We start from the raw sequence: 26,969 nt of genomic DNA on the forward strand, positions 1-26,969 counted from the left end.
GAAAGCCAAGATAGTCTATTGACATGTTTGTCCGTTTTTGGTACATTTTGAATAATTTTTGCTACACAAGAGGTATTTTTTGTTAATTAGCTCATTTGTTAATGTATTTTTTCAAATAGCCTACAAAACAGACATTAGTTCATTCATTGTTGAGGCTGATTATCATCTGTTATTGGGAGTTGAAAGTTATTGTTAACTTTTATTGTTAAGTGAGGGATGTTTAGATGAGACATTATTTCTTTCATTGTGCTATTCATTCATTACAGGAATTGTGAAGCATTTTTAATGAATACATTTTGAATGAAATCATTGTTTGTTATCGGAGTTATTGCTGTTGACTTTTACTGAAAAGCATTTGTAATAAATCAACTGTAAATATCATGTTATTGTAGGATTACATAGGTCTATGTTAGGTGAGTGCATGCCACAGACATCTCTATATCTAACAAATAGGAAAACTGTGAAATTAGCAAACAAGGAAAAAGTAATATATTATTCAAGCTACGGTGTGTAATTTTCAGCAACATCTAATGGTCAGACTTCGGACTACAGTGACACGAACCACACAACCCCTCAAATCATAAGGGGGCCAAGGGAATAAGCCTGATAAAGTAAGAAATTTAGTTCTTTTTTCAATGACTTTTAAAACTTGAACAAAAAATGTGTTCAAGTTTTAAAAGACGTTGAACTACTATATATATGTTTTTAAAAGTATTAAAAGATTTAAAGGCGGAAATATGGATGTCCCTGCAGTTGGCAAGCTGGAGGGTCTCTAAACTGCTCTACGATTCTAAGTAGGTGACTGTGCTTACCTGAGAAAACTCAGTTGACCAACAACAACAGATGTCATAGCAAAGCAACCCTCACTGACCACGAATAGTGGAAATTATGGTAAAATAGAGTTTATGAAGATCTCAAATGCAGTCTCTGGTAGAGCAAAAAAATGTATGAAGCACTAAGCAGATAAAGACATCAACTAGGTTCTACTGAGACTTGAACTCAGATCACTGGATTCAAAGTCCAGAGTGCTAACCATTACACCATAGAACCATTGGAGCTGTTTGTCTCTCAAGGATTTCGCCAATTCAGTGATCTCGAGCCAGGGTTTAGCTCGCTTTGTGACACTTGCACAAGTTAATCTCTCATGTGGATATTGAAAACCTTTGACAAACCTAACTTGAAAAAACTGGCATCCTTACAGCCAAAGACTAGAGTGCTACCATTGTACCTTAAAAGCATCAGGGCTTTTAAGTTTATGGAGTCATTGGTTGGCAGTGGTGTTTTTTAATAGGTTCAGTGGTTCTTCTTCTTCCATCTATGCATTGGAAAGGCAGCCAAGATGGAGAGAGAAGTTGCCTTTAACTTCTTTAATATTCAACTGGATATTAAAACTTGTACATAATATCCATTCATAACACACAGACAGATATTTCAATGGTTTCCTTATTGAAATGTCCATTATTATAACTGACAACTAATTAAATCCCCAAAGTCACTATTTAAGAAGACCAAAGCACAGAAAGGATCCTTATGAACATTAAATTTATGAACATGTACAGTTCTCAATTCTTAGTTGGGTTGCCTTTGGTCAGGATTGCTGCAGTTTTGGAGTGTAAGAAGGAGTTGATCAGGCTGTGGTTTTGCCCAGGTGTCACAAGAGCCCAGGTTGCTCTGATAGTGAAATGTAATTCTTCTGCATATTTAGGTCTGGAATATCTAATCTTCCTCTCCCAAAATACTCTGATAGATTTTCTATGGGGTTATACTGAGATGGGTGCTATGACCAATTAAGAAAATGAGATACAATGGTTAATAAATGCTGGCAATGCCAGCTTTTGCTCTGTGTGCAGGGGCTAAGTCCATTTAAAGGCGGAAATATGGATGTCCCTGCAGTTGGCAAGCTGGAGGGTCTCTAAACTGCTCTACGATTCTAAGTAGGTGACTGTGCTTACCTGAGAAAACTCAGTTGACCAACAACAACAGATGTCATAGCAAAGCAACCCTCACTGACCACGAATAGTGGAAATTATGGTAAAATAGAGTTTATGAAGATCTCAAATGCAGTCTCTGGTAGAACAAAAAAATGTATGAAGCACATAAAGACATCAACTAGGTTCTACTGAGACTTGAACTCAGATCACTGGATTCAGAGTCCAGAGTGCTAACCATTACACCATAGAACCGCTGGAACTGCTTGTCCCTCAAGAGTTTCGCGCTTTCAGTGATCTCTAGCCAGGGTTTAGCTCCCTTTGTGACACTTGTACAAGTTAATCTCTCATGTCGATATTGAAAACCTTTAACAAACCTAACTTGGAAAAACTGGTATCCTTGCAGCCAAAGTCTAGAGTGTTTTGCCATGACCTGCTGCTTGGAAGAGACCAGAAATATGCCAAAGCCAACTTCTAAAGATTGGCCTCATTACATTAAGTCTATCACATGCGTTTTGTTATGAGGGACCCATTTTATCACACATACCACAGTAAAATTGCAATATAGAATTCCTAAACTCTACTACTGTTTGTTTAAGAAATCTGAACTTATTTAGAGAAACATGGGGAGCCAGTAAACGACTCTACCAATCTGTCAAGGGGCAAAAATGTAGGGGCAACTTCAACAAGAGAATGCCAAAAAAATATTCCAAGGAAAGCCTAAGAGAGCTTTACTTATCCTCCACATAAGACACCAAACATACTATAAGGCACCAAACTCAAAGACAGGAGAGTAGCAATCCACATGTACCCAAAACCATAAACAAAGTGTTTGACTATGAGCTAAAGTAAGTAACTAGGTTCTTGCTTTAGCAAAGTAACCTCATGTCGATATAAAACTTGACAAACCTAACTGAAAAACGCATCCTTACACCAAAACTTAAACATTTTGCTGAATTTGCTTGTTTCGAGAGACCCAATATGCAAAAGCATTCTAAGTCTTGGCATAAAAAAATTAAGTCTGCACATGCGTAGCGGGATAACAGTTTTTACACATACCAAGTAACTTTCAATAAGAATCTTAACTCTCTACTGTTGTTTAGAATCGACCATTTAGGAGCAACAAGAGCCAGAAATACTGATGAATCTTCAAGGGTGAAAGTATTTGAATTATAAATTTGATCAAAGCCAGGGCGGTTTTGCAATCAAACTGAAGTCTATACATTAGAATTTGGTATGGCAAAAAATCGATTTTTACATATGTTAGTATCCATTACTGGCTAACTACAGCAAAATGGAGGATAAATTTGGTTTTAGATTGGTTGCATGATGTTTAAAGTCCCAAGACTCTATCATGCTGGTTTAATCAGGGTCTGATAAAAATCCATGCCATTTATAAAGGTTATGTTTGGATATTCAACTACTGCAATTTAAATTCTCAAACTTTAGGTGACAAATCCAAAAGATTACAGCTAGTATGAAGAAGTTTACTATGATCCTTGTAGATTTTGTTTAGAAATATCATGGTGTGAGTTTTTTCCGTTAATATTAGTCCTTGGTGCACTGATGTTTAAATGATTGATATAGCATTCTCTTCCTTCAATATATTATTTTATGGGTAAAAATGGATATGGACCTTGTTGTGGCAAGGGTTCTAGCCTCATTTAAGTATGATGTGCTACTAGAATCAGTTACACACAACAGATGTCATAAACAACCTCATGACACGAATAGTGGAATTAGTAAATAAGTTTATGAAGATCTCAAATGCAGTCTCGGTAGACAAAAAAATGTATGAAGCCATAAAGACATCAACTAGTTTACTGAGACTTGAATCGTCACTGGATCGGTCAGGTGTACATTACACATAGAACCGAACCTTGTCCTCAAGAGTTTCGGCTTTCAGTGATCTCTACAGGTTTAGCTCCCTTTGTGAACTTGTACAAGTTAATCTTCAGCGATATTGAACTTTAACAAACTAACTTGAAAACCTGTATCCTTGCACAAAGTCTAGAGGTTTTGCATGACCTGCTGTTGAAGCAGAAATATGCAAGCCATTCTAAAGTGCCTCATACATAAGCTATCACATGCGTTTGTTATGGGACCATTTTATCCAATACCACAGTAAATTTCATTGAATTCCTAACACTACTGTTTGTTAAGAATTGACTTATTAAGAACATGGGGACAGTAACGACTCTACATGTCAGGGGCAAATTAGGCACTCAACAGAGATGCAAAAATATTCAAGAAGCCTAAAGAGCTTTACTATCCTACAAAGACACCAACATACTATAGGCACAAACTCAAAGACAGGGAGTGCAATCACTGTACAAACATAACAAGTTGCTTCTGTACTATGAGCTAAGTCAGTAACTAGTCTACTGGTCTCATGTGTAGAAAAAAAATTGAATCACTAAGCAAATAGCGATCACTCTGTTCGAAGAGACCTTGAACTCAGATTGATTCAAGTCCAATGCTAACATTACAAACAAGAACCATTGATCTTATTCTCTCGTGTTGAAAGGACCATTTAGGCGGACCAGCAAATAGTGAATCTTCAGGGTGATAAAGTATTTTTGAATTTGAAATAAATTTGGATCAAAGCACAGGGCAGTATTCTCCAATCAAACTGAAGATCTAAATACAATTAAGAATCTGTGGTATGGCTTGAAAATCATTTTTGACATATGCTTGGTATCCTCATTGACTGAGCTTTAACTATTCAGCAAAGAAGGCCAGAGAGAAAACATTTTTTTTCCAGCATTGGCTTATAAGTCTGGTAAAGTCACCCAAAAGAACTCTATCTGCTTGTTTAATCAGGGGGTCTGAAAACAAATGCATGCCCCACTTTTTATGTGTTTATGTTTTTGGAGTATAACAACCTCTGCAATTTTCATGTGATTTAGTATTCTCACACTGTTGTGGTGATCATAAAATCCAAAAACATGATTACAGCTGAGTGAATGAGAGAAGGTTTGACTGATTGAAATAAACACTTGTTAGTTATTTTGATTTTTAAGATAATAATCATTGATGTGTGAGTTTATTACACCTTAATATTAGTTGCCTGTTGCGTGCCAGAACTGATGTTTTCCACAATAGTTGATCTAATTAAGACAGTTCTTCTGTCCAGATATACAGTTATAATCTTCATTCTGTATGTGGGAAAAAAATGGAAATGGATTGTGACCTGTGTCCTTCAGCTAAGACCAAATTGTAATGTTTTGATAAGGCTGGAGCCATGGATGTCTAATCATCTGCTAACGTGTATGAAGTAATGATGTGATGTGATGATGTGGCAGACTGGAGATGTATACATTTTTTTTAATCGTGGCCACCTCCTGAGAAGTGAGCCCAGAGGCGAGCAGCTGCCTTCTGTAATTCTAAGCAATTTCTCTGATCTGAGTAAGATTACAATTTCTATCAGAATCTGTTGTCATGTATCATGGTTATTTAATACATATTATTTATGAAGTGTTATTTAAAGAGGTTGTCCCAGTTTATCTCTTTTCTGGAAAAATAACCAGAAAGATAGAGCTTCTGCAGACACAGAGACTGATCTTTAACATGATCATTGTACACCTTAGATCATTAGTATTCCTGATACAATAAAAAAACAAATGTAAAAGATGAAGTTCTGAATGAGATATATGTAACAGCTCCAACAGTTGAAATTAATTTATAATTCAAAATAAATCATGAGTTTTAGTGGATGTTGGAAAAAAGAACACCAACACCCACTCCAAGCGAGAGAAAAAAAAACTCGCTTGGACTTTTTTTCTGGCAATTGCGTTTTCATGAAAGAAAACTTGAATCCATTTGGAGGAACGCAATCCAAATTGGATTTGATCCACCCGAGGGTTTCAGTCTGCTCTGCATTTTCAAGGTCAGACAATTAGTCTTGTTCCTCGTCATCATTAGAGTATTTTTTATTGCCTCTCCAGCACGTCTTTGCCTCTCTGTTTGACATTTCTGTTGAAAGTAGTCAAGCTGCAACAGAGAAGCAGCATCAGTGCAGTGAATAGAGGATTAAAGATAAATATTGCATCTCATGTACTTAGTGCTATAACAGACAATTTTGTCACAAGCAACCTCATTGCAGAATGTCGTACAGATTGGGCAAAAAGTTTTTGTGCTGAAGAGGATTATCTTTGTTGAGTTAGCTGAAACTCCTATGAAAGTCTTTCTTAAAGCCTTTCAAGAGCGGGTTTCTAAAACAGCACTGATGTGATTAAAAAAACAATAAGGAGGCGTCCTTCACAGATGCAATTAGTTCTTCAGTTTTTTCGGCTTCAACCAAGATGGTAGCTTTCCAAATTGCTCATCATTCATCAGTAGTGAAAGATCCAGTTATGTCCAACTTTTTTAGAAAGAGAGTCAAGTAACTTTTCTAATTCTAGGTTGGAGACTCAGAAATTGTGTTTTCAAGAAAATGTTAAAATCAAACACCAACATGTCAGATGAGTTCATAAAAAAATAACTTTTTCAATTGCATCTATAAAGGGGAACAAGTTATCTGGCCTTACATTAAATAGTAATTACCCCAAACATCCTGTTTGATGGAAGCAACTTCCAAGAATCATTTGTCTGTTCCATTCAGACTGTTGTTTCCAAAATACATTGAACACTATCATATCTATAATGGATTTAAGTACAGACTTTGACTAGACCACCCAAAAAAAAAAAAAAAAAAGATTTTGGGTGCTTTTTTCTTTCTGTCATTTGTTTTTTGTTTTTTTTTAACTTTGTGGTGTTCTGAAGATCAGAAGTTTTAAATTGTATTACTAAACACTCTGAGAATGATCTGTCCCGTTTCCATACCTCTGTTGGGATCTGGAGATTCACCACCTTCTCCAGCAGAGTGCGCTGTGGATCCTCCTGGGCTGGAGCTCTCCAGCACAGCTGACGCTCATCAGCTCATCAGGAGACCGGCCTTCATAAGCAGCTGCCAGACCTTCCTTCGACGCCACAGTGTTAGCCAAGTTTGGTTAGCGAACCTGAGCCTCTGAATTTACTAGTAGTTATCTTCCTAGAGAAACCTAATTCTAATTGCCTCTGTCTTCTCGCTCCTAGAAAACCAGTCTCTCGAGAGAAGCTCTGGATGAGCTTAACCTGAATCTGCCTGCCTGCCCTAGAGAGCCAAACCTGAAGACCTCACTCTGGAATCCACCAGCTGCTCTTTGGAAAGAGCAATCACTCCACCAAGGTCTGTTCACTGGAAGTCAGAAGCTAGACGCTGCTGCTGCCTAAGCACTCTGCTGAACCAACAGTCTCTGGACCCAACCGGTTCCCTCTCTCAGAAAAAAACCTGGAACTCTTCAAGGTATCCACTGAAATATCTGAAAACCCATTTAACTCTTCTGTAAACCAAAGCTAACCAACTATCCGTCTCTGCAGACGCCAGATAATCCTGCCCGGACCAGACCTGAATCTTGCTTTGTTTTGTGTGAAACTTTAATAAACTCTGTAAAACCTTTTACCACGTCTCCAGTGGTATTCTGCATGTGGGTTTATCTCTAAACCAATCATGACAACCTCATCAAGATGTGATAATGTGTTTTTTTTCTCTTTTTTTCCTCGACCCATCAATCTTCTCCAGCTTATTAAACTTAGTGTGAGGGATTGCCTTTGAGTCAATGAGTCGATGCAATCAACTGGTTTTCCTTAGATAGAAAACTTTGAATCAATTTTACTATATGATCCAGTGAACTGTAAAGTGCCTTGAGATGACATGTGTTGTGAATTGGTGCTATAGAAATAAACTGAATTAAATTATTCTGTCAGGGTGCCTATCTCTAGCAGTCTACGGGCAGTCTGTCGCAGGGCAACACAGAGACATAAAACCATGCACACATAAACACACACACACACACAGACCTAAGGACAATTTAGAGGAAGCCGGAGTACCCGGAGAGAACCAATGCATACAAGGGGAGAACATGCAAACTCCATCCATCCATCCATTATCTGACACGCTTTATCCCAAGTGGGGTCATGAGGGGTGCTGGTGCCTATCTCCAGCTCTCCACGGGCGAGAGGCAGGGTACCCCCTGGACAGGTCGCCAGTCCATCGCAGGGCAACACAGAGACAAACAGGACAAACAACCATTCACACACACTCTCACATCTAAGGAGATTTTAGAGAAGCCAATTAACCTAACAGTCATGTTTTTGGACTGTGGGAGGAAGCCAGAGTACCCGGAGAAAACCCACGCATGCTCAGGGAGAAAAAGTAAACTCCATGCAGAAAGAATCCGGGAATCGAAATCAGAACCTTCCTGCTGCAAGGCAACAGTGCGCTAGAAAATGCATCACCTTGCAGCTTTATTACATAGAACATAAAGGATTATCAAATTACACTTTACTCAAAAATGAAAGGTTCTGTGGTCAACTGCTTGAACATTTAATTAAGTTATATATATATTTTTATCAGATACATAATTTTTTGTCACTAACGCTTAAGCAAAAACACCAGAGAGAAACACCAAGTTCTACTCAAGGACACATTTCAAAAAAGCCACTTAGTTAAAGATAGCAACATTTATAGCAACATCTCACATTGAGAGCTGATCCAAGTTCTGGTCAAGATTTTAATACAACTTATTATTTTCTTTTGGTATGATTTAAGTTATGTTTAATGTTGCATAGAAATGTTGTTGGCATAGTTGGCGTATTATGTTATTATGGTGACCTGTCTTCTGAAATGCAATAAAGATGGAGGAGCATGTTTTATGAGCAAAAATGTTTTTCTACAGCTCCCACTATAGTACAGACTGTCGCAATAAAATGTCGGCATGTGAACAGCAAATATATGCTCTTTAAGGCAGAAGCTACATCAACAACCATGATCTATTACTTCAGTTTATTTACGTACATAGAGCAAAATTACAAATAGAGTCCAGTTCCTTTCCAGTATACTAAAAAAGTGCACTGAATCTAATTCCCATGAATACAATAATACTCATATAGACAGATTAGATACAATGACTAACAATCTCATGAAATTTTAACTTTCGTACAATGTTGTCTAAATTAGACTATTGTGCTAATAGGTCAAAAGTTATCTTGGGTGAAAGCTGTCTCAGTTTTGTCGAGTCACTGAACTAACTGCAGTTCTTCATGCTGAGAGGGCATGTGGGGACAAAGAAAAGGAACAGCTCCCTTTAATCAGGAACAAACATCCAGAGGAACTTGATTCAGTGTGGGCGGCCATCTGCTGCAACCAACAGGGGATTTGAGAAGATGGAAAGCAAATTCAGGGGAAAAACTAACAAAATTAGTCGAGGAACACTTCCTACATGAAGGAAAATCTGAGTAAAGAGGCCCTTCCAATGCATATTAAATTGAAAGGGTATAAACAGAGTAGACCTATCTAAATGCTTCTTTAGAAAGAGAAAAAGAAAGGAGTGCACAAAAATCATTGTTAGCAACAGCAGTGTGTCTGCCTTTAAAGTCAACCCAAGAAAGGCCCTTGGCCCCAATAAAATACCTGGATGGGTGTACAGGAAGTTTGTAGGGCAGTTGGCTGGTGTCCTCTAGACATTTTCAACACTTCACCGGACCCATCTATAGTGCCAGCGTGCTTCAAGTCTGCCACCATCATTCCGGTCCCAAAGAAGCCTCAGGTCACCTCACTAAATGATTACCGGGCTGTCATACTGACTCCAATCATGATGAAATGCTTTGAAAGGCTGGTTAAAGAACACATTGCCTTCAGTCTGCCCCCAACATTCGACCCGCTCCAATTTGCCTACCGACGAAACCGCTCCACTGAGGATGCCATCTCTGCTGCTCTCCACCTGAGCCTGGCACACCTGGAGGAGAAGAACATCCACGTGCGGATGCTGTTCCTGGACTTCAGTTCAGCTTTCAACATCATCCCACAGCATCTGATAGGAGAACAGGAACATTTGGGATTCAATACAACCCTCTGCAACTGGCTGATAGACTTCCTCACAGACAGACCTCAGTCAATCCGAGTCGGACAGAACACCTGATGTCATCATCCTAAGCACAGGCTCCCCTCAGGGCTGCATCCTGAGCCCCCTGCTGTTCACATCCCTGATGACACACGGCTGTGTCCCCAGGTTCACCACCAATCACAATGGGAAGTTTGCAGACGACACCACGGTGGCGGGGCTCATCGGAGACGACAACGACCTGGACTACAGAGAAGAGGTGGAGCAGCTGGTGTAGAGACAACAACCTGATTCTGAATGTGGAGAAAACAAAGGAGATCATTGTTGACTTCAAGTCGAACCAACCTTACCACACTCCACTGCTCATCAACAGCTCAGCTGTAGAGGTGGTCAGCAGATTCTGGGGGTGCAGATCACAGACAACCTCAACTGGACTGTAAACACCACCTCACTGGTCATATGGGCACAGAATCACATGTACTTCCTGCAGAGAATGAGGAGAGCCTACCTGCCCCCACCCATCCTCACCACCTTCTACAGAAGCACCATAGAGAGCGTTCTGACGAGTTGTCTCACTGTGTGGTATGGAGGCTACAGCGCCTCAGACTGGTAGAAGGTGAGAAGAGTGGTCAGAACAGCAGAGTTGATCATCGGGGCTCCTCTTCCCTCCATAAAAGACATTTTATCTCAGCGCTGTGTGTCCCAAGCCCGTAAAATCATAAATGACCCCTCACACCCCCACCATGGACTGTTCTCCCTGCTGCCCTCTGGGAAGAGGCTTAACAGCATTCGATGCAGGTCCAGCAGATTCCGAAACAGTTTCTTCCCCACTGCCGTTAGACCGCTGAATGTTGAAAAACTCTAAATCTAGTCAGGGTCTCTGCATCAAACTGACCATATGACAGACTGTTTGCACTCCTTGTAAGATGCTATTTTCCTTTTTATATTTTATATCCATATTTTTATCTTAAGTGTATATATTAGTCTATTTTATTGCATGCCTTATACCCACAGTGTTTTAGATATTTTTATCATTTTATTTACCTATTCCATATTATATGTTTCATGTTGCACGATTGTACCATAAAAAAGTTTGTGAACTCCTTCACTAACAATGGCAATAAACCTGATTCTGATTAATGCGTTTTTTGTTTGTTTTTTTTTGCACCATGTTTTTTTCTCCCACAGTGTTTACATTTGTTCACTGCTGCACTTTAAGAAAATGGAAATGTCAAATGAAATTTTGTTTTGTATACACAGAGTGTATTGAGTACACAGAGTGTATACAAAACGACAATAAATGTCTAAGTCTGTAGTTTAAGTCATAAAGATAAAAACTGGAAACTGGTTCCTCAGGGGAGCGGTTTGATACATAGATCTCCATTATTCTACTGTTATTCTACTGTTAGTAACTGTAGGAACCACCTTTAAATTCACAGTCAGAAAGCTGAATTATCTGATTGGAAACGTGAATAAACCTGCTCTCTAGTCTGGATTCAACAGACAATCAGGAAAGAGAACCTATAAGAAATATGATGTCTGCATCAGCACTCTTACTGCAGCGTTTTGAATGAAGTGAAGGTATCTTGTAAAGTTTTTGGTATTAATAGTCACAGAGAGATTAATTAAGCTATCATGTCACACATGTAGAGACTAATTCTTCTTTTTCATTGTGGGAAAGGATGTTTTTAACTCGGAAACTTGCTTAAAAGAAAAAAGCCCAGTGGGACTTTTGTATGATTTAAGATATGTCTATGTCAAAAAAATCAACACTAAGGTTCCTTGTAACACTAGTGGATTTTGGATTAATGCCACCTTGAGTAACTCAGCAATTTTCAAAAGCATTATTTTATTGAACAAGAAATCATTATGATATTCTGGGGTTAGTCAAAAGGTAGACTGGGATTCTGGTTCAAATAAAAAAAAAATTGCTGTAAACCAAAGATAAAAAAGAAATATCAAGGGTTAGGTAGGGAATAAATCAAAAAGCTTAGCTGTCTGATGGTAAACAGTAACTTATGTTTAAATCTCACTTAGCTTTATAGCTAAACATCAATTTGGTTCACATTCAGGGTCTTGATTTTCTAACAGTTAATCAACAATTTTAACTTCACCTTTTTTATTTTGAATCAAATTTGACTCTAGAAAATGTTGCTTATGTCTCTGGGTTAGATGGGTCTCTCAATATAGAATACATATTTACAGAGGTAAATGCATAAAATTAGCTTCAAACCAATCAAAGGTTGTTCAGATTCCTTTGTGATACATAGACGGTGAAGATGTTGCTTCATTTTTCATAAATCAATCCTCCTGCCTGATGTTCCAATGAAACACATCATCATAACAGGGAGCTCAGCCTTGGAATCCTTTTGGACATTTTTCTTTGCATGTTTGTCAATAATTATGAGTAAAAGCACATCCTGCACTCTGTTCATTCAATTGTTACAATGTCACATTTTTAATACCTTATTTTCTGTTCAAATTAACATTTTTATCCAAGCACATCATTTTCTCTTTTCACATTCTTCTTTCAAGGATGAACTTCTCATTTTTTCATTCATTATAACCTGCTTCCACTTTCACCTTTTTCCCCAGCTCCCCTTTAAAATTAGTTCCAGAGTTTTTATGTAATCATTTATCTTTGTTCATCCTGCACATATTTATTGATTTTTTTTTTTTTTTTTTTTTTTTTTTGTCAAAAGGTTTTCAATATTTTTGACTGGGAAATTACAGCTGATTTACCTTCCACGTTTCAATGGTGCACTGCTGTTGTTGGTGTATCACATAGATTACGAATTAACTTTAAGGTTTGAGAATATAGCTTTGAAAAAAAAGTAAATCAGTTAATCCATTGTTTAAACCTAATTGTGGCTAACTATAAAGAAGCACTTACATAATTTTGTTGCAGCTGTTTAAAATGTTGTCTCATGATTTGCAGGGATGACAGCAGGATGTTTAAAAAAAAACTGAAAGGAAAAAGTAATTAGTTACACTTCATAAATTTGGTCTTCTTTTTTCTTATTGTTTGTCCTTTGTTGTTGTGGTAGGGTGCGGTAGATTACAATGTGTTTGGAGGACACTTGAAGACACAGCCCTTCCTCATTTACCGGTACATAATAAGGCAGAAATGCATACAGAAATGTAAAAACGACAGGAAGAAATAAGTAGCATTTAAGAAATAAATGGGGTAAAAAAAATACAAAGGAACAATAAAATAATATATAAGGTACTTATTACAAAGGCAAATAAATAAAGAAGCTAATTAAAATAGACATATATGTTTATGTCTCTGTATAATTTAATTTCTACCTACATTTATTTGTTCATTTTATTTTGGGGGCCATTTCATTGTGTGCTTATTTATTTATTGAGCATTTATTTATTTCCGTATTTATTTTTAACTTGTCAGAGCTGTTCCTCCATAAATGTGTGAGCAGTGACAAGTGATTTTAACTGCAAAGGCAATTAACCTGTTAGGCTGTAGAGGGCAACCTAGAGTAACATATTGCAACGGAACAGCGTCCGGTCACGTGATCGTAACCGGAAGTAAATAAACTTCTTTCCCGCGCAGTTGGATTAATACAAGCAACCATTGAGGACAGTCTGACACAATGGACGAACTTTATTTGGATAATATTGACGAATATGTCAACGACCACAACAAGATAGTAAGTATCTTTAAATCTTTTAGGGGCTCTGTCATCTTTAGTGTTTCGGTTTTGCTTTTCACGTGTAAAATAAGCTAGCTTAATGGAAGTAGCCCTGGAATGACGTTAGAAAATCTTGACAATTAAATGTCTTACAACTTCTTAAATAGAACTCTAAATATTTATGTAGGGTTTTTAAAGATAATGGTAAGTTTAGGCCGTCTGACTCATTCGGCTTTGTAATTTAAACCAATAAATGTTGTCTTAATAGTTTTTTTGTTTTACGACTGAATTGTCCTGAGCATGTAGCCATACACAGCAGGAAACACCTGAAGATGTGGAAAGTCTGCTATCCACATCTCAACACGTAGAAACAAATTAACATGTAGACACAATGTATTTATCATTTTTATACGTATTTTCCAGGTAACGTATAAGTGGCTGAGTCTCACTCTGGGAGTCCATGTCAACACAGCTAAACAGTAAGTTATATGGAACCGGCTCTCTGTGTTTGTTTGCAGGCTTTATTCCCTTTCTTCAATTAACTGCGAAAAAATATTTATAGAAACGTTTAGATGACGGTTTTACATTTGAAAACTGCAACATGGCAATAAATTTAATATAAATCTGTAAATAAATTCTAGCAAAGATTAAAAACTATGTCATTTCTGGGTTATTTTGCTAAATGCAGAATAAATTGTAATAAAATAATAAATGCTTTTAAAGGCACTATATGAAAATTGGCACAAAAAAAACTTTAACTTTGTTCTAAGGTAGTTTACATACGGTATACTTGTTTGAGAGATATATGAAACTTGAAAGGTGTTGCAGACTTTGGTTCCAAATGTCATTGTTAAAACTTTTTTTTTTTTCACATAGTTTTTAAAATGTGAGATCTTTAATGTGAGAGAATCTCAGCCAAAGTAAAACCTCATTCAGTTTAAGATCCAAACCAATAAGTTGATTTAAATGCTTTGCTGAAGATAGGCTCTGTGTGTGTGTGCACCTCGAAGCTCTATCTCTCCAGGTCTTGTTCCTGAAAAGAAATCACTCAGGACAAACCCTTTAAATAACGCTTCATAACTTATATGTATTAAATAACCAGGAGACATGACAACAGATTCTGATAGAAATTGTAATCTAACTCAGATCAGAGAATGTGCTTAGAGTTCCTGAAGGCAGCTGCTCCCCTCTCAGGAAGTGGTCCCGATTTACAGTTAGAGAAGCATTTTATACATCTCCAGTCTGGCACATCATCTTAATTTACATCATACATGTTAGCAGATGAGTAGACATCCATGGTTCCAGCCTAGGGTTGTCACGATACTAAACTTTTCAACTCGATACCGATACTAAGGAAAATATTCGATACTCGATACCATTTTCGATACCACAGAGATAAAAACAAAGACTCCAAAAATTCTACAAAAAATTTTCATTAATAAATAAAATACAATAAATAAATACAATAACGGTTGTATGCTGTGCACAATATTAAGCAAGCTTGATAAAAAACTTATAAAATTAAAATTAAGTGCTCCTTCCTTGGCTATGCTTTGCACACATAACAATGACACTAGCCAAACCGGTTAAAAAACAAAAATAATTCTCAGCAGCTGCACCTGTTACAAAAAAAAAAAGTCTGAAACTGAAAAGTGCATAGAATTATTCAATCACACAGTGTTCTCAAAGTGCATTGTCCTCTATTCTGCAATTTCGATGAACGACTGCTTAGGTGCCACTGGTGGTGGCACTGTATCGATACTTTTAAAAATGAGTATTGTATCCGGATACAACATTTTGGTATCGATACTTTTTTGAGTTTCGATACTTTTGACAACCCTATTCCAGCCTTATCAAAATATTACACTTTGTTCTTAGCTGAAGGACACCGCTCTCACTCCATTCCCAAATATTTATCACGCGCAGAATGAAGATTATAACTGTATACCCACATAGAGAAACTGCCTTAATTAGATTAAAACATCAGTTCTGACACACAACAGGCAGCTAATACCAAGATGTAATAAACTCACACATCTTCAGTGATAACAATACATTCTAACAGCTTTGCGTCATATTTGTCAAATGGCTAAAAAAATATTTGCCAGTAAACAAACTCTGGATTTGAAATAAGCTTATTTTCCTGCTGCTAAAGCATAAAGGTTGAAAGGGATTAATTATAATATTGTGAAATAACAAATATTCTAAGATCGCGTACACTGAAAGAAAAATGATAAATGGACCTCACCATAAAATTCGCCCTCTCATTATCGTTCCCTTAGAGAGAGTGTAGAAAGAGAACCTTTATGATGAAGGTATAGCAAGTCAGATGACTGCTCCTTGAGATTTTAAGAACAGATGGAATTCGTCATAAAGCTGAAAGTGAGAGAGGCTTTGTGGTTTATTGATTGATTGACTTAATTGATCTCACAGTGGGGAAATTTACTCGTTACATCGGCTCAATAGTAGGGGTGTGCAAAATAATCGTCATGATGATGCATCGTGATTCTAATTTTCCTGATCTACTGCATCGATTCTTGACGCCAAGTATCGATTATTAATTAAAAAAAATGAGTAAATAAAATTGCATGAATGGTTGTCGAACATCAGCCAAAAACAAGTGTAATACAACTTCCAGTCCAGTAGATGTCGCTGCGGATGTGTTGATGCACACTGCCTTGTGTCACAAGCATTTCTACTGCGCCGAGTCATTCAAAAACAAAACATGGAGGAGAAAATATTGCAATGCATCGCAATAATTCAAGTATCGTGATGCATCGCGATAGAATCGCATCGTGGCCTGTGAATCTCGATTTGAATCGAATCGTGACTTCTTTGGCAATACCCACCCCTACTCAATAGTCAAAAAGGAGAAGGTGACAAAAGGAACATAGGTTGTAAGGAACACATATGTATATATATATATATATATATATATATATATATATATATATATATATATATATATATATATATATATGAGGATGGCAGGGTTCGTGTGTGTTTCGTTCGGTTCATGCGCTGCTCCTTTTTCTCATAGGCGAAGCGTTTACACTCCAGAGCAGAAGGTGGCGGTACTGCGACCAAAGCCAACCATCAGTACTAAGCAAGGAGAAGAAGCGAAACAGCGTAGCCGGTTGTAGCAGAAAAAAAAATCAGTTGTTGTGGAGAATTGTGTGGGAATGGCGAGTGGGAAAGAACAGGAGTTGGTCTGCTGCACTTTATAGGTCTGCTGTATGGGACCACTTTGCATTTAGAGTGACCTACGATGACGGCGGAAAGAAAGTTGTGGATAAAAGTGCAACACGTTTTGTTTATGCTAACAGCAACATGACCAACATGTCAGGCTAACCCCGAAATCCCACATTCTCCGTCAGCGCTCCGCCCCGCTGCGCTCCAGACCGCCTGCGCAAAGCAAAGTTTACAGCCTCCACTGTGGCTCCCGTCCGCTCCCTCTGAGTTCCTTGGAGATCGTAGAGAGCATGCGCGAGATGATTAAATTCAAAGCAGTAAAACATACGGAAATGATCCAGGTTTCCACGGATCATTAAAAATTTTTGGATTTTTTTCATTAATTTCATTAATTTTTATGGGATTTTGGTGTAACACTCAACATATACCGAACCGAAAACCTTGACCACGAAACCGTGGATTTTGTGAACCTTATATATATATATATATATATATATATATATATATATATATATATATATATATATATATATATATATATATATATCCATTTTAATATTATTATTATTATTATCAAATATAGAAGAAACAAAAAAAAAAATCAAAATCTGAATAATTACTGGAATAATTTATCATCCTGCAAAATTTTTAGTGATCTATGAACAAGCATAACTTGTAACAAAGGGTAAGTTTTAGATGTTTATCACTGAAATGGATCCATTCATGTACAAGTTCTTAGACAGGGTTAAGAAAAACACTAAAGTTGAAGTTTATATGGGCGCAGTGGTTAAGTATATGACTCATGTTAGGAGGCTTTGGTCCTTGTCGTGCGTTGAAGGTTCAAGTCCTGGTCTGTCCACCTTTTGTCTACATCTCCCACTCTCCATAACCCCATTACATGTCTTTCTACTTTCTAAAGCAATAAAATAAAGGCTCAAAGAGTCAAAAAATATACTTTTAAGTTCAATTTTATGCAAATTTACAATCTTTATAAATGTAAAAAAAAAAAAAAAAAGTTGTTTAGCTGTAGAAACTCAGGGTGGATGAATGTGGGGTTCTACAGAGAAGGAAAAGCAGCCTGCAGCATCAAGCCCCTCAAGGCTTTTTTGAACTGGGACTGAGATTCCTTCCTGCCTTCTGTTTGAAGTCGTCTCCACTGAAATGAAAATAAGCTGCTTGGTGCGAAATTTCCCAAGATAAATGTATGTAAAATGGGTTTTCAGGATGCTTTACCACTATCTGGAGCACAAGAGGAAGGGGAGCTCACCTCAGCTCCACGCCACCTACCTCGTGTCTGGAAAGCTGGAGGGAAATGGTCAAACTGTGAGTATGAGGAACTCCTTGGATGCTTAAGGCATCTCGTTAAAAAGCAATAAATAACGTTTTTAAGTTCTCTCTTCTTTTTAGTGTCACCACGTGTCTCTAGTCAGAGAGGACCAGTTGGAAGGTTTGTAAATATAACATCTCTGTTCGCTCTTTGTTTTATTTCAAGAACTTGGATAAATAGACCATTGTCCTGGCACTTTATTTGATTAACATCTGTTTTCCTCTGCAGATTTTAAATCTAAGATGAGCTTGATCGTAAGCGTTCATGTCTACAGCGTGCAGAAAGCTTTGCTCAAAGACAGCGGCCCCCTCTACAGTGTCGACTATGATGCTGTCAAAGACAACCTGAAAAACTGCAGCAAGTATGTTTGTTTTTACCACAGAGAGACATCTGCTGATTTTAATCAATTAAGCTGAGGGAAACTTTTTGCCTGTCTCTCTCATAGATACAGCTCCATCCGATGCACCAATGCGGTGCCCATGTCTGCTGCAGAGCTGCAGCAGTTCCAGGATGTTCAGCGAGCTCCTCCACCCGTGCCTGAGAGCAAAACGTCTGTAACAAACGGGAACTCCAGTACGGCATCCAAACCCTCAAGTAAACCGCAGAAAGGCATCATGGGAATGTTTGCAAATAAATCTGCTCCCAAAAGCCAGGATAACAGCAAAGAAGTCAAATCTGAACAAAAAGAAGAATCCTCCTCTGTGGTATGACCTTGTGTTGCTTGTAGGCAGCTGTTTTTACTGAAAAGTCAAGTTCTAGATGTTTCTCTTTTGTCTTTCAGACAGAGGCAGTGAAAAGCAAACCAGCATTGAAGTCTAATCCAGTGGCCAACTTCTTTGGAACTCAGACAAGTAAGTTACATTACTGGTGATATGCAGGAGTCCCCTGTAATGTTGAAAAGCGTTCAACATGGCTAATGCTATGTTCACACCGTAAGCAGCAGGACCAATCCTTTCTTTTCCTGTAACAATCAGGGAGCTATATTTCCTGTTATCAGTGGGTCAAAAAATAAGTTTTAATATGTTTTTAAGTGAGAAAGTCCACCTCAGAACTTCATGTGTTCATTCAGTTCATCAAGATTACGATATTGCCTTTAAATATTATCTCGCTGTCGGAGCCGCTAAGACCCCCGTACACTGTCATTTTGGAATCCCTTTCAATGGCATCCTCTGACCCGGTCGCCTCTTTGCGTTTTTTTCACTATTGTTCGTGGCATTAGACGTTTTAAGTTACTTTTGGCGTTATTATGTTTCAGGAGAGTGATCAAAGCGATCTGCATCAGCAGTGCTGTGTCTGTCTCCCTGCCAGCTCCAAGATCAGCACGTTGATCAGCAAAAGTTCAATTTTTCGAACTCCAGCAGCTGCTGCTTCTAAATTACATGTGTCAGATGCTCTAAAACTCATGATGCTGCCTGAAAGGCGCTGTGGGACCTTTTGCTGCTCCTTGACTCGCATCAACCATTGACTTCGCGTGTAAACCAGCTGCTTCTGCTGCCCCTGCCGCTTGCGGTCTGAACGTAGCGTTAGTTTACTGAGTAAAAAAAATGTATAAAATGCATTAAAATGTATTTCTGGACTTTATCTTCTGCGACAGAGTATTAGGGCCAGGCTAGAGATTTTTTTATTTATTTTGAGAATAAAGTTGTAACATTACGAGAAATAAGTGGTAATATTACAAGAACCCATTTGAGAAAGAAACCTTCGAGCTCCGATCAGCATATGATGGCTGACCAGCTCCACCAAACCGCAACCTGGGTCCACTTTGACATCCGAGCTAATTTGATGCTGGTGCTAAAACATTTCCTTATTTGTTAAACCACAGCCAAAGTATAACTTCACATAATGCTCGATATTACCCATTTTAGGGAAGAAAATGCTTCATGTAAGAGTTTTCGTAAAATATAACTCATTTCTCATAATTTTAGGACTTTATTCTCTTAATTTTATGACTTTATTCTCAAAATAGAAGGGGAAAAATCTCTAGCCTGGTCCTATTTATTATCATTTTCAAGGTGGAAATGTCCATGCTTATGAGAGATTTAGGTTTAAGTTAATCCTTCAGTATTAGAAAAATATGGAAGCAACAGCAACATTTTGAAGTGAAAGCAGCAGAAGGTTAGGGTGATAATGCGGAACTTATTTTTTGTTTACAGGGCAGAAACTATTCTTAATTTTAGTCGCATTTTAGTCATTACGATATGTGATAGTTTAAGTCAGTTTTATGTTGCACTTTATACAGCTAAACTTTACAATTTCAAATAATAACCAGCTTCTTCACCAGACTGACTGGTATAGAATGCTGTTGTGCAGTTCATTATTGCTGTTCAGCAGAAAACTAATTTCTAGAATTACAATAATTTTTTTTAATGCATTAATTTCCTACTTTATACAAAAGTGTCTCACAAAAGTTGTGAAAATAGCAGATCTAGTTCAGCAAATTATATTGGTGAATATAGCAGACAGTCAAGCTAACAAAATGTCCAATAAAGGAATAGTTTTAGACATAGAAGGTTCCCATTCAAAAGCAAACACTTCCTGATCTATGAATTATGTATTACACACAGATCAATAAAATCTTCATTACTTAAAGAAACAAAGAACAAAAACATTCTTCTTTCTACTTATCTACAATTTTGGCTTTATTTCTGAGAATTTCTACTTTGTTATCACTGCTCAGGGGTCAAAGAAGGTTTAAATTCACAGGGTTCTGATATGAACAATAACACAGAAATCCTACATTATTGCCCTATACCACCATGGCACCTGGACCTAAATTTCAATATGTAAATGTTGACATATTCAAGGGAAACACAGAAAATGTTTAATGACAATTCAAGGAAACATTTACATCATATTTAAATAGATTGAAACAAGAACAATGAGAGAGAAATATTCAAAGATAGATACCTATTCATCTGGGTCTTTAAAACCCAAAAACAATATGCATTTAAATATTTTCTTTGAATATAATTTAGGTAGAATTTAAAGAATGTTTAGCTTCACCTCTTGTGAGCCGGAAGAAATAAAATCTTGATAGTTAGACAAAAGGATTCTTTACGCTTGGCAGAGGAGGATCAGCCACATGTAGTTTATTAAGCAGCTAGGGCAGCAAGAGCCATTCTGCTGAGAGTGAACCATCAGTGTGGAGCATAAAGCGCCGACTCTGAGCTACGTGCGTGCTAAGACGCATTTCTGCAAAAGCACATTTGGAAGGGCAGAGTTTATCAGAGTTGTGCACGCAGTACCGGACCAGTCCGGGTTATTTTCACCCCTGCCGCTGCTGCCATAATCCATTTGTTGTCATGCAGGTTGTGCACCACTGCACGCCAGTTGGGCTGCATGACCAAACGGGATGCAGCACTACGGCTGATACTGCTTAGCTTGTCTAACAGATTACAGCGCAATGATGCATTTTAAATGTCTCCCCGAGCACCTGCTAACATTTTTATTTATTCTCGTTCTGTTAGCGAAAACTCAAACCCATGACTCGCCATGTTTTCGTCATCAGATATCCACGTTTAGCTCGTCAGGTTTCATTATGGTTCTGAAAAAAAGGAGGTTTAATTAAATAATTTCGTCGTTGTCAACGAAAGCAACGCCGGTTGTGATTCTAGCATTGTTTCTATAGATTTTTAAATGTGGCACTTTTTTTTTTTTTTTTTCCTAAATCAAGGTTTTTTTTCTAGATTTAAGACTTAAAAATATCACCTTTTGCCAGTTAGGATTTTTATTATTTACAGATTTCTCTTAATGCAATCAGCTTCTTTCTTTAATTGGAGATCACTGTTTTATTGGGTTCTTTATTTGTGTATAAACTTGATTTGCTTTGTCTTCTGAGGAACATGTGGATTAAATTTGTTCTGATTTGAAGCTATATGAATAAACTAAAGTAATTTTTGTCACTTCTATAGAAAAACCTGACAAACCAGCAAAGAAGGAGGAGGAGGTGGTCGCATTGGAGCAGCAGCATCAGAGAACGGCACCAGAGGAAGAGCACGAACCCGCAGCCATGCAATCGCACAAGGAAACAAAGAGCGACTCTAGGAGGTTGGTCTTCACAGAGCGGCTCCCATCAGATCATTACTCTGATATATTTCATGCTAATGAAGGAAGCTGTGGATTCAATATGCATTGGTAATATCAGCGTTTTATATCTTTTATCCATCCATCCTTGTCCAACTTTTTCATAAAAGCAAAACAAAGCGAACCGAAGTGTCTGATAGTGAGGAGGAGATAATGGAGAAAAAAAAGAGGCGAAGGATCAAGAGACCAGAACCAGACAGCAGTGATGAAGATGGTCAGTTGTTTTTTTTTTTTTTTTTTTTTTTTTTTCATTAATGGAGGATATTACGTTTTTTTTAACCTCACCTTTAGATTAAGGAGAGGCTGAAAACCAGCCTTCTGATGTTCGTCTTTTTCTAGTTATTCCAGATTCTCCTCCTCAGCTGAAAACAAAGGAGAAAAGTCCTGAAAAGGAGCCCGAGGCTGTCAGGCCTTCACATGTGAGTGATAAAATTGGATCATTCATGAAAAATCACAGATAAAGTGAATGTTCTTCTAATGGACCTTCCATTTCTCTTGTTTATTTTTTTAACAGGCGAGCTCTGAAACCAAAATAAGGAAGAGGAGAAAAGTCCTAAAGTCTCGTACATTTATGGATGATGAAGGATGCATAGGTGGGAATGAAAAGATGAAATGTTACTTTTTTCTAGCATCTATTAGAACTGTGCTGGTGAGGCGGTGATGCTGTCCAAACAAATATTGTAAATTCACTTTACTAGCAGGTCGGCATCCTTAAAGTCGTACGGAAGTCATGTTTAAATGTCAAATCATTCTGGCCTAAACATGTATATACATTTACTCTTTATCAGATGAAATCGTCCCAAAATTTAGAAAATTTCTACTTTAAAAAAATCCTGTCTTAAAATCAGTTTTATTTTATTTTTTATTTTTTTGCTATGCTATGCAGGCCAGTTAGTTATACATCAGCTTGAACACCTAAATTCGGCCAATCATATATCAACGGTCATCTGTCAATCAAATTTTTTCGGTCATAGCATCTTGGTTCATATGTCTCAGCTAATATACGCAACAGTTAAAATCAGAATCCTTTCCTTTCCCATTGAGTTCCGTCCCAGTGTTCACGGGGATGGACGTCTGTGTCTTCAGCAGGCGTAGAGCTAACAGAACTGGCAGCGTTGCGAGGCAAGGGCTCAAACATGTACGGCTGTAAGCCTTCTACACCAAACCAAGCTTCTGCCGCCCTGGCGTCCTCTTCAACAACATCTTCATCCCCACTTTCCTCCTCTAGATAAAAAATGTATGAGGGAGGAGACTCATCCACGACCTCCGCCACAATACTCTCCTCCACTTGAATGTTTCCTCTGTCCATAGCGTTCCTTGACAGTGTCGTTTCTAAGTCACCAATTTAGTGCTACTTGGTCACAATAGAATTTCCCATTGGGAACCTACTAGCACTAAGTTGCTAACTGGTTAGCGAGATGCTTCCGACAAACCGGCCACAACCAAACTTGCTTGCGAACCTTCAGCCACAGCAATCCCACCCTCTTGATAATCAACCAATCACATTCACTTTATTCACTCGTGTAAAATCGTGCACCACTCGCGAGAATTCGGAAATGCAACGGTCGGAACGGCCGCTTCCCTACGACTTTAAAGCTGATTTATGCTCAGAAATCAGGTCGTCTGCATGTCACAGTGAACGTAGATGTGACACACATTTGCGGGAGGATAACCAGCCCTTAAGAGTCCTCCTTTTACATCAGGAGGCTTTAATGGAACATTAATGTTGATGGTTAAAAACGGGCCTTAGGGCCGGATTTATCAAGATCCAATTTTGCGTGCAGTAATTTGCGCTCGCAAACTGGAATTTTGCGCGAGGGGCTGGACCATGGTTTGCGGGTGATTTAACCAGAGCGATTGCGTAACTGGTGGCAGGTGCAAAACTGTTGGAGACGCCCTATTTAAATGATGGTTTTGCGCGTTTTGTGGTTTGCGGCAAAGTAGTTTGTTGTTTGTGCAAACTAGTGCATTAAGAAATTTTAATCTTACAGTGACACCCCCACCCCTCCAAAAAAAAAAAAAAATATATATATATATATATATATATATATATATATATATATATACACACTTTGGCAACCTTTATTCCCTAAGTTGGTATGTGGCTGAATTTCTACTTCACTGCAGTAAAAAAAAAAAAAAAAACGCATCCCCTCAGCATTGGCATGTTGCTCCACAGGCGCAGGGATGAGGTCGGGATTCTCCGTTAGGGCGTCCGGGCGACTTGGCATTTAAAACGTCGGACAGCACTTCTGAAAAACGAGATTGGGAGATCCCAGATGCAAAAAAGTGCAATGTTGCAAGGAGTTTTGTGATATCTGGTATTGCGTGGGTCCTCCTTGTGGCTGGCTCCAAATCCATTCGGAGTTCCCCCAACAGCTCCAAAATGGCAATGCTGGATAAACGAAATGTTTTGATGATCGTTTCCTCGTTAATTCCAAAAATATTCACACGGAGTGAAAAAATGCGTTCTCTGCGTCTCCTTGCTTCATTTCGATGTCTCCTTCTTGCGACAATAACCGCTGCCATGTGTGCACAATTATGCATACAGACCATTTGCACCTTCTTTTGAAACGTGTTAAATATAGAGTCAGATACCGTTAGCAAAATAGCTTTCAGGTTTGATAAATCACTTTGCGAGTGCTAAATTAATATATTTACATGTTCTCCTCCCACAAGACGCACTTTTGCGTGTAAACGCCCCATATTGCATATTCATTGCAGAAAAAGTACTAAATGAATAAGAGGCGCTATTTAGCACGTTTTAAAGACCAAATCCTTTTAGCACGCTGTTGATAGATCAGTTTGTACATTTTTTAGCGTGCGCAGTGAAATAGCTCACGTTTTTATACACGCAAACCTTTGATAGATCCGGCCCTTAGTCTTTTGATGGGTTTTTCAGCATAGTTTGAAATAGAACAAAGTTGGACTGAAATATTTTCAATGGTTAGAAAAGCAAAAAGATCAAGGCATAACATTTATGATTTCAGTATTTATTCCCTTCCACTATATCTTATATCATACTATTAAATGATTCGCCTTTTAATTGCTTACATCTTAACTTTGTTTATTCATCCATTCAGTGATATAACCATCTATTCAGTTATCCATCCTTTAATATTTTTATCTTTTGCATCAGTCTTATTATTCCAGCCATCCTTTCATCTATCCATTTAGCTTCCCTTATCAGTCTAACAATTTACATCTATCTGTTGGTTCTGTTTTATCCATCCAATACTTTTCCTACTGACCTATACACTGATCCCTGTTCTTTCAACCAATCTATCCATTCCTCCATCCATCATTTTATTTTCATCAATCTGTTTAGTTATTAATCAATACTGTGTCTAGTTTACAGGATTTTCATTCGAAGTCTGAGCTGGGAAAACAATTTTAGCATCATACTCGTATTTAACTTTTTAAAAATACATTTTGGCACCTAATTCATAGTAAACCTTTGCTGCTATGCCTTAAAAACAGAAGACTTAACTCAGTAACAGTGATATGTGTCTGTGAAAGTTTAAAGTATAAATCTAAAAAGTCATCTTTTAAATAACTGAAGGTTGTCTTTTTTGTTGATGTAGCTTTTGCAAATCTTCTGTTTTGCAGTATAACTTAAATATTGATTACTATTAAAATAAAAGCCTCAGGAATAATAACCACTACAGAATCCTGTACAAGTGACAATTATTTTTGCCATGTTTATAAAACCTCTCTAATATAACATTTAAAGAATACTTTCTTTAAAACAAAAACGCATAAAACCTGGAATGTCGATCAATGAAAAATGCTGCAATTATGGTCTGTAATGTATATTGAAGTATCAAAAAAAAAATATCCCCCTTACAGAATAAACTATATTGCCATAGACATTGAATAATTTTCTGCCTAAAGCAGGTTTAATTATTTAAATTTGTAATTCTGCATTAAATTTGAACTGCAGTATTTCTTTTCTACAGTGACGGAAAAAGGATATGTGAGCGAATCTTACTCTGAGACAGAAGATGACTTTCAAAGCACCAAACAAGCTCCACATGCAAGCATCAAAGCGAAGACGACGTCGACCAGCAAAGATGACGAGAAAAAATCTCACAAGAAATCTTCAGCAAGTTCAAACAAAGGAACTAAACAAGCTTCCATTATGGGATTTTTCCAAAAGAAATGAAATTTCTGCTGGACTCTTGGTTTGCCGACTTCCTAAAAAAAGATGTTTAGCTAAACTGACCTTAGCTCAGATTGACTTATCTGTCTCCAGTCTTTAAACACGTCCAGTTTAGGATGATCGATATAACTATTCACTGTAGACTCATTTCCAATTCAATAAACATGAAACTTTAATGTGATTGTCTTGTGATTTGTGGTGTAAAACACGACTGTCCACCTTTGGTTTGGCTATTATTGCAGATATCAAAGTTACTTTGGGCAATAACAAGATCAGCTACCAGTAAGTGATTTTAGAGAATTGAACCACAGTGCAGCAAAGGATTCATGTTAATTCTGTTATTTCACAGCTTTTAAAAGAACTTGCTGTAGCTTTTTATTAACTCATCTTTTCTCATTAAAATGTATACTAAGATGGCATCATTTAAGAGACAGGATTTATTTTTTTGGTGTTCATGGTGCGTTTCTAAAGACCTACTTCAGGGTTATTTAACGTTTTCCAGGCTAGGGACCCCTGAACTGATGGCGAGATGGAGCGGTGACCCTAATTATATATATTGTATGAAATTGTGTTATATCAAACTGATCCTATAGTCACTCTATTGCAGATGGAGTAAAGTAATGAAAGTAATTTCTCCCTGGGATTATTAAAGTATTTCTGATTCTGATTCCTGGTTGATGGGACAGGTGTTGTGAATGAAACGGT

General features: G+C 37.6%; 1 protein-coding gene and 2 non-coding genes across 3 annotated transcripts; 1 reads left to right on the forward strand and 2 right to left on the reverse strand.

Annotated features, from left to right (window-relative positions):
* Positions 1-978: 978 nt before the first annotated feature.
* On the reverse strand, positions 979-1,050 carry trnaq-uug. Its single transcript has one exon. It is a non-coding gene; the product is annotated as a tRNA-Gln (tRNA).
* Positions 1,051-2,111: 1,061 nt separating this feature from the next.
* Positions 2,112-2,183, reverse strand: trnaq-cug. Its single transcript has one exon. It is a non-coding gene; the product is annotated as a tRNA-Gln (tRNA).
* An 11,200-nt stretch (positions 2,184-13,383) lies between these two features.
* pold3 (polymerase (DNA-directed), delta 3, accessory subunit) lies at positions 13,384-26,445 on the forward strand. The gene is made up of 12 exons (XM_038290774.1): positions 13,384-13,518; positions 13,924-13,979; positions 17,916-18,015; positions 18,100-18,139; positions 18,248-18,380; positions 18,465-18,723; positions 18,801-18,870; positions 21,931-22,066; positions 22,213-22,316; positions 22,442-22,521; positions 22,617-22,695; positions 26,062-26,445. The coding sequence occupies exons 1-12, from the start codon at positions 13,462-13,464 to the stop codon at positions 26,265-26,267; spliced, it is 1,320 nt and encodes a 439-aa protein (XP_038146702.1). The 5' UTR covers positions 13,384-13,461; the 3' UTR covers positions 26,268-26,445.
* The last annotated feature ends 524 nt before the right edge of the window (positions 26,446-26,969 follow it).

The sequence above is a fragment of the Cyprinodon tularosa genome, unplaced genomic scaffold (genome assembly GCF_016077235.1).
Source record: "Cyprinodon tularosa strain WSP-4 unplaced genomic scaffold, ASM1607723v1 ctg289, whole genome shotgun sequence".
In the NCBI taxonomy this organism is placed as follows: domain Eukaryota; kingdom Metazoa; phylum Chordata; class Actinopteri; order Cyprinodontiformes; family Cyprinodontidae; genus Cyprinodon; species Cyprinodon tularosa.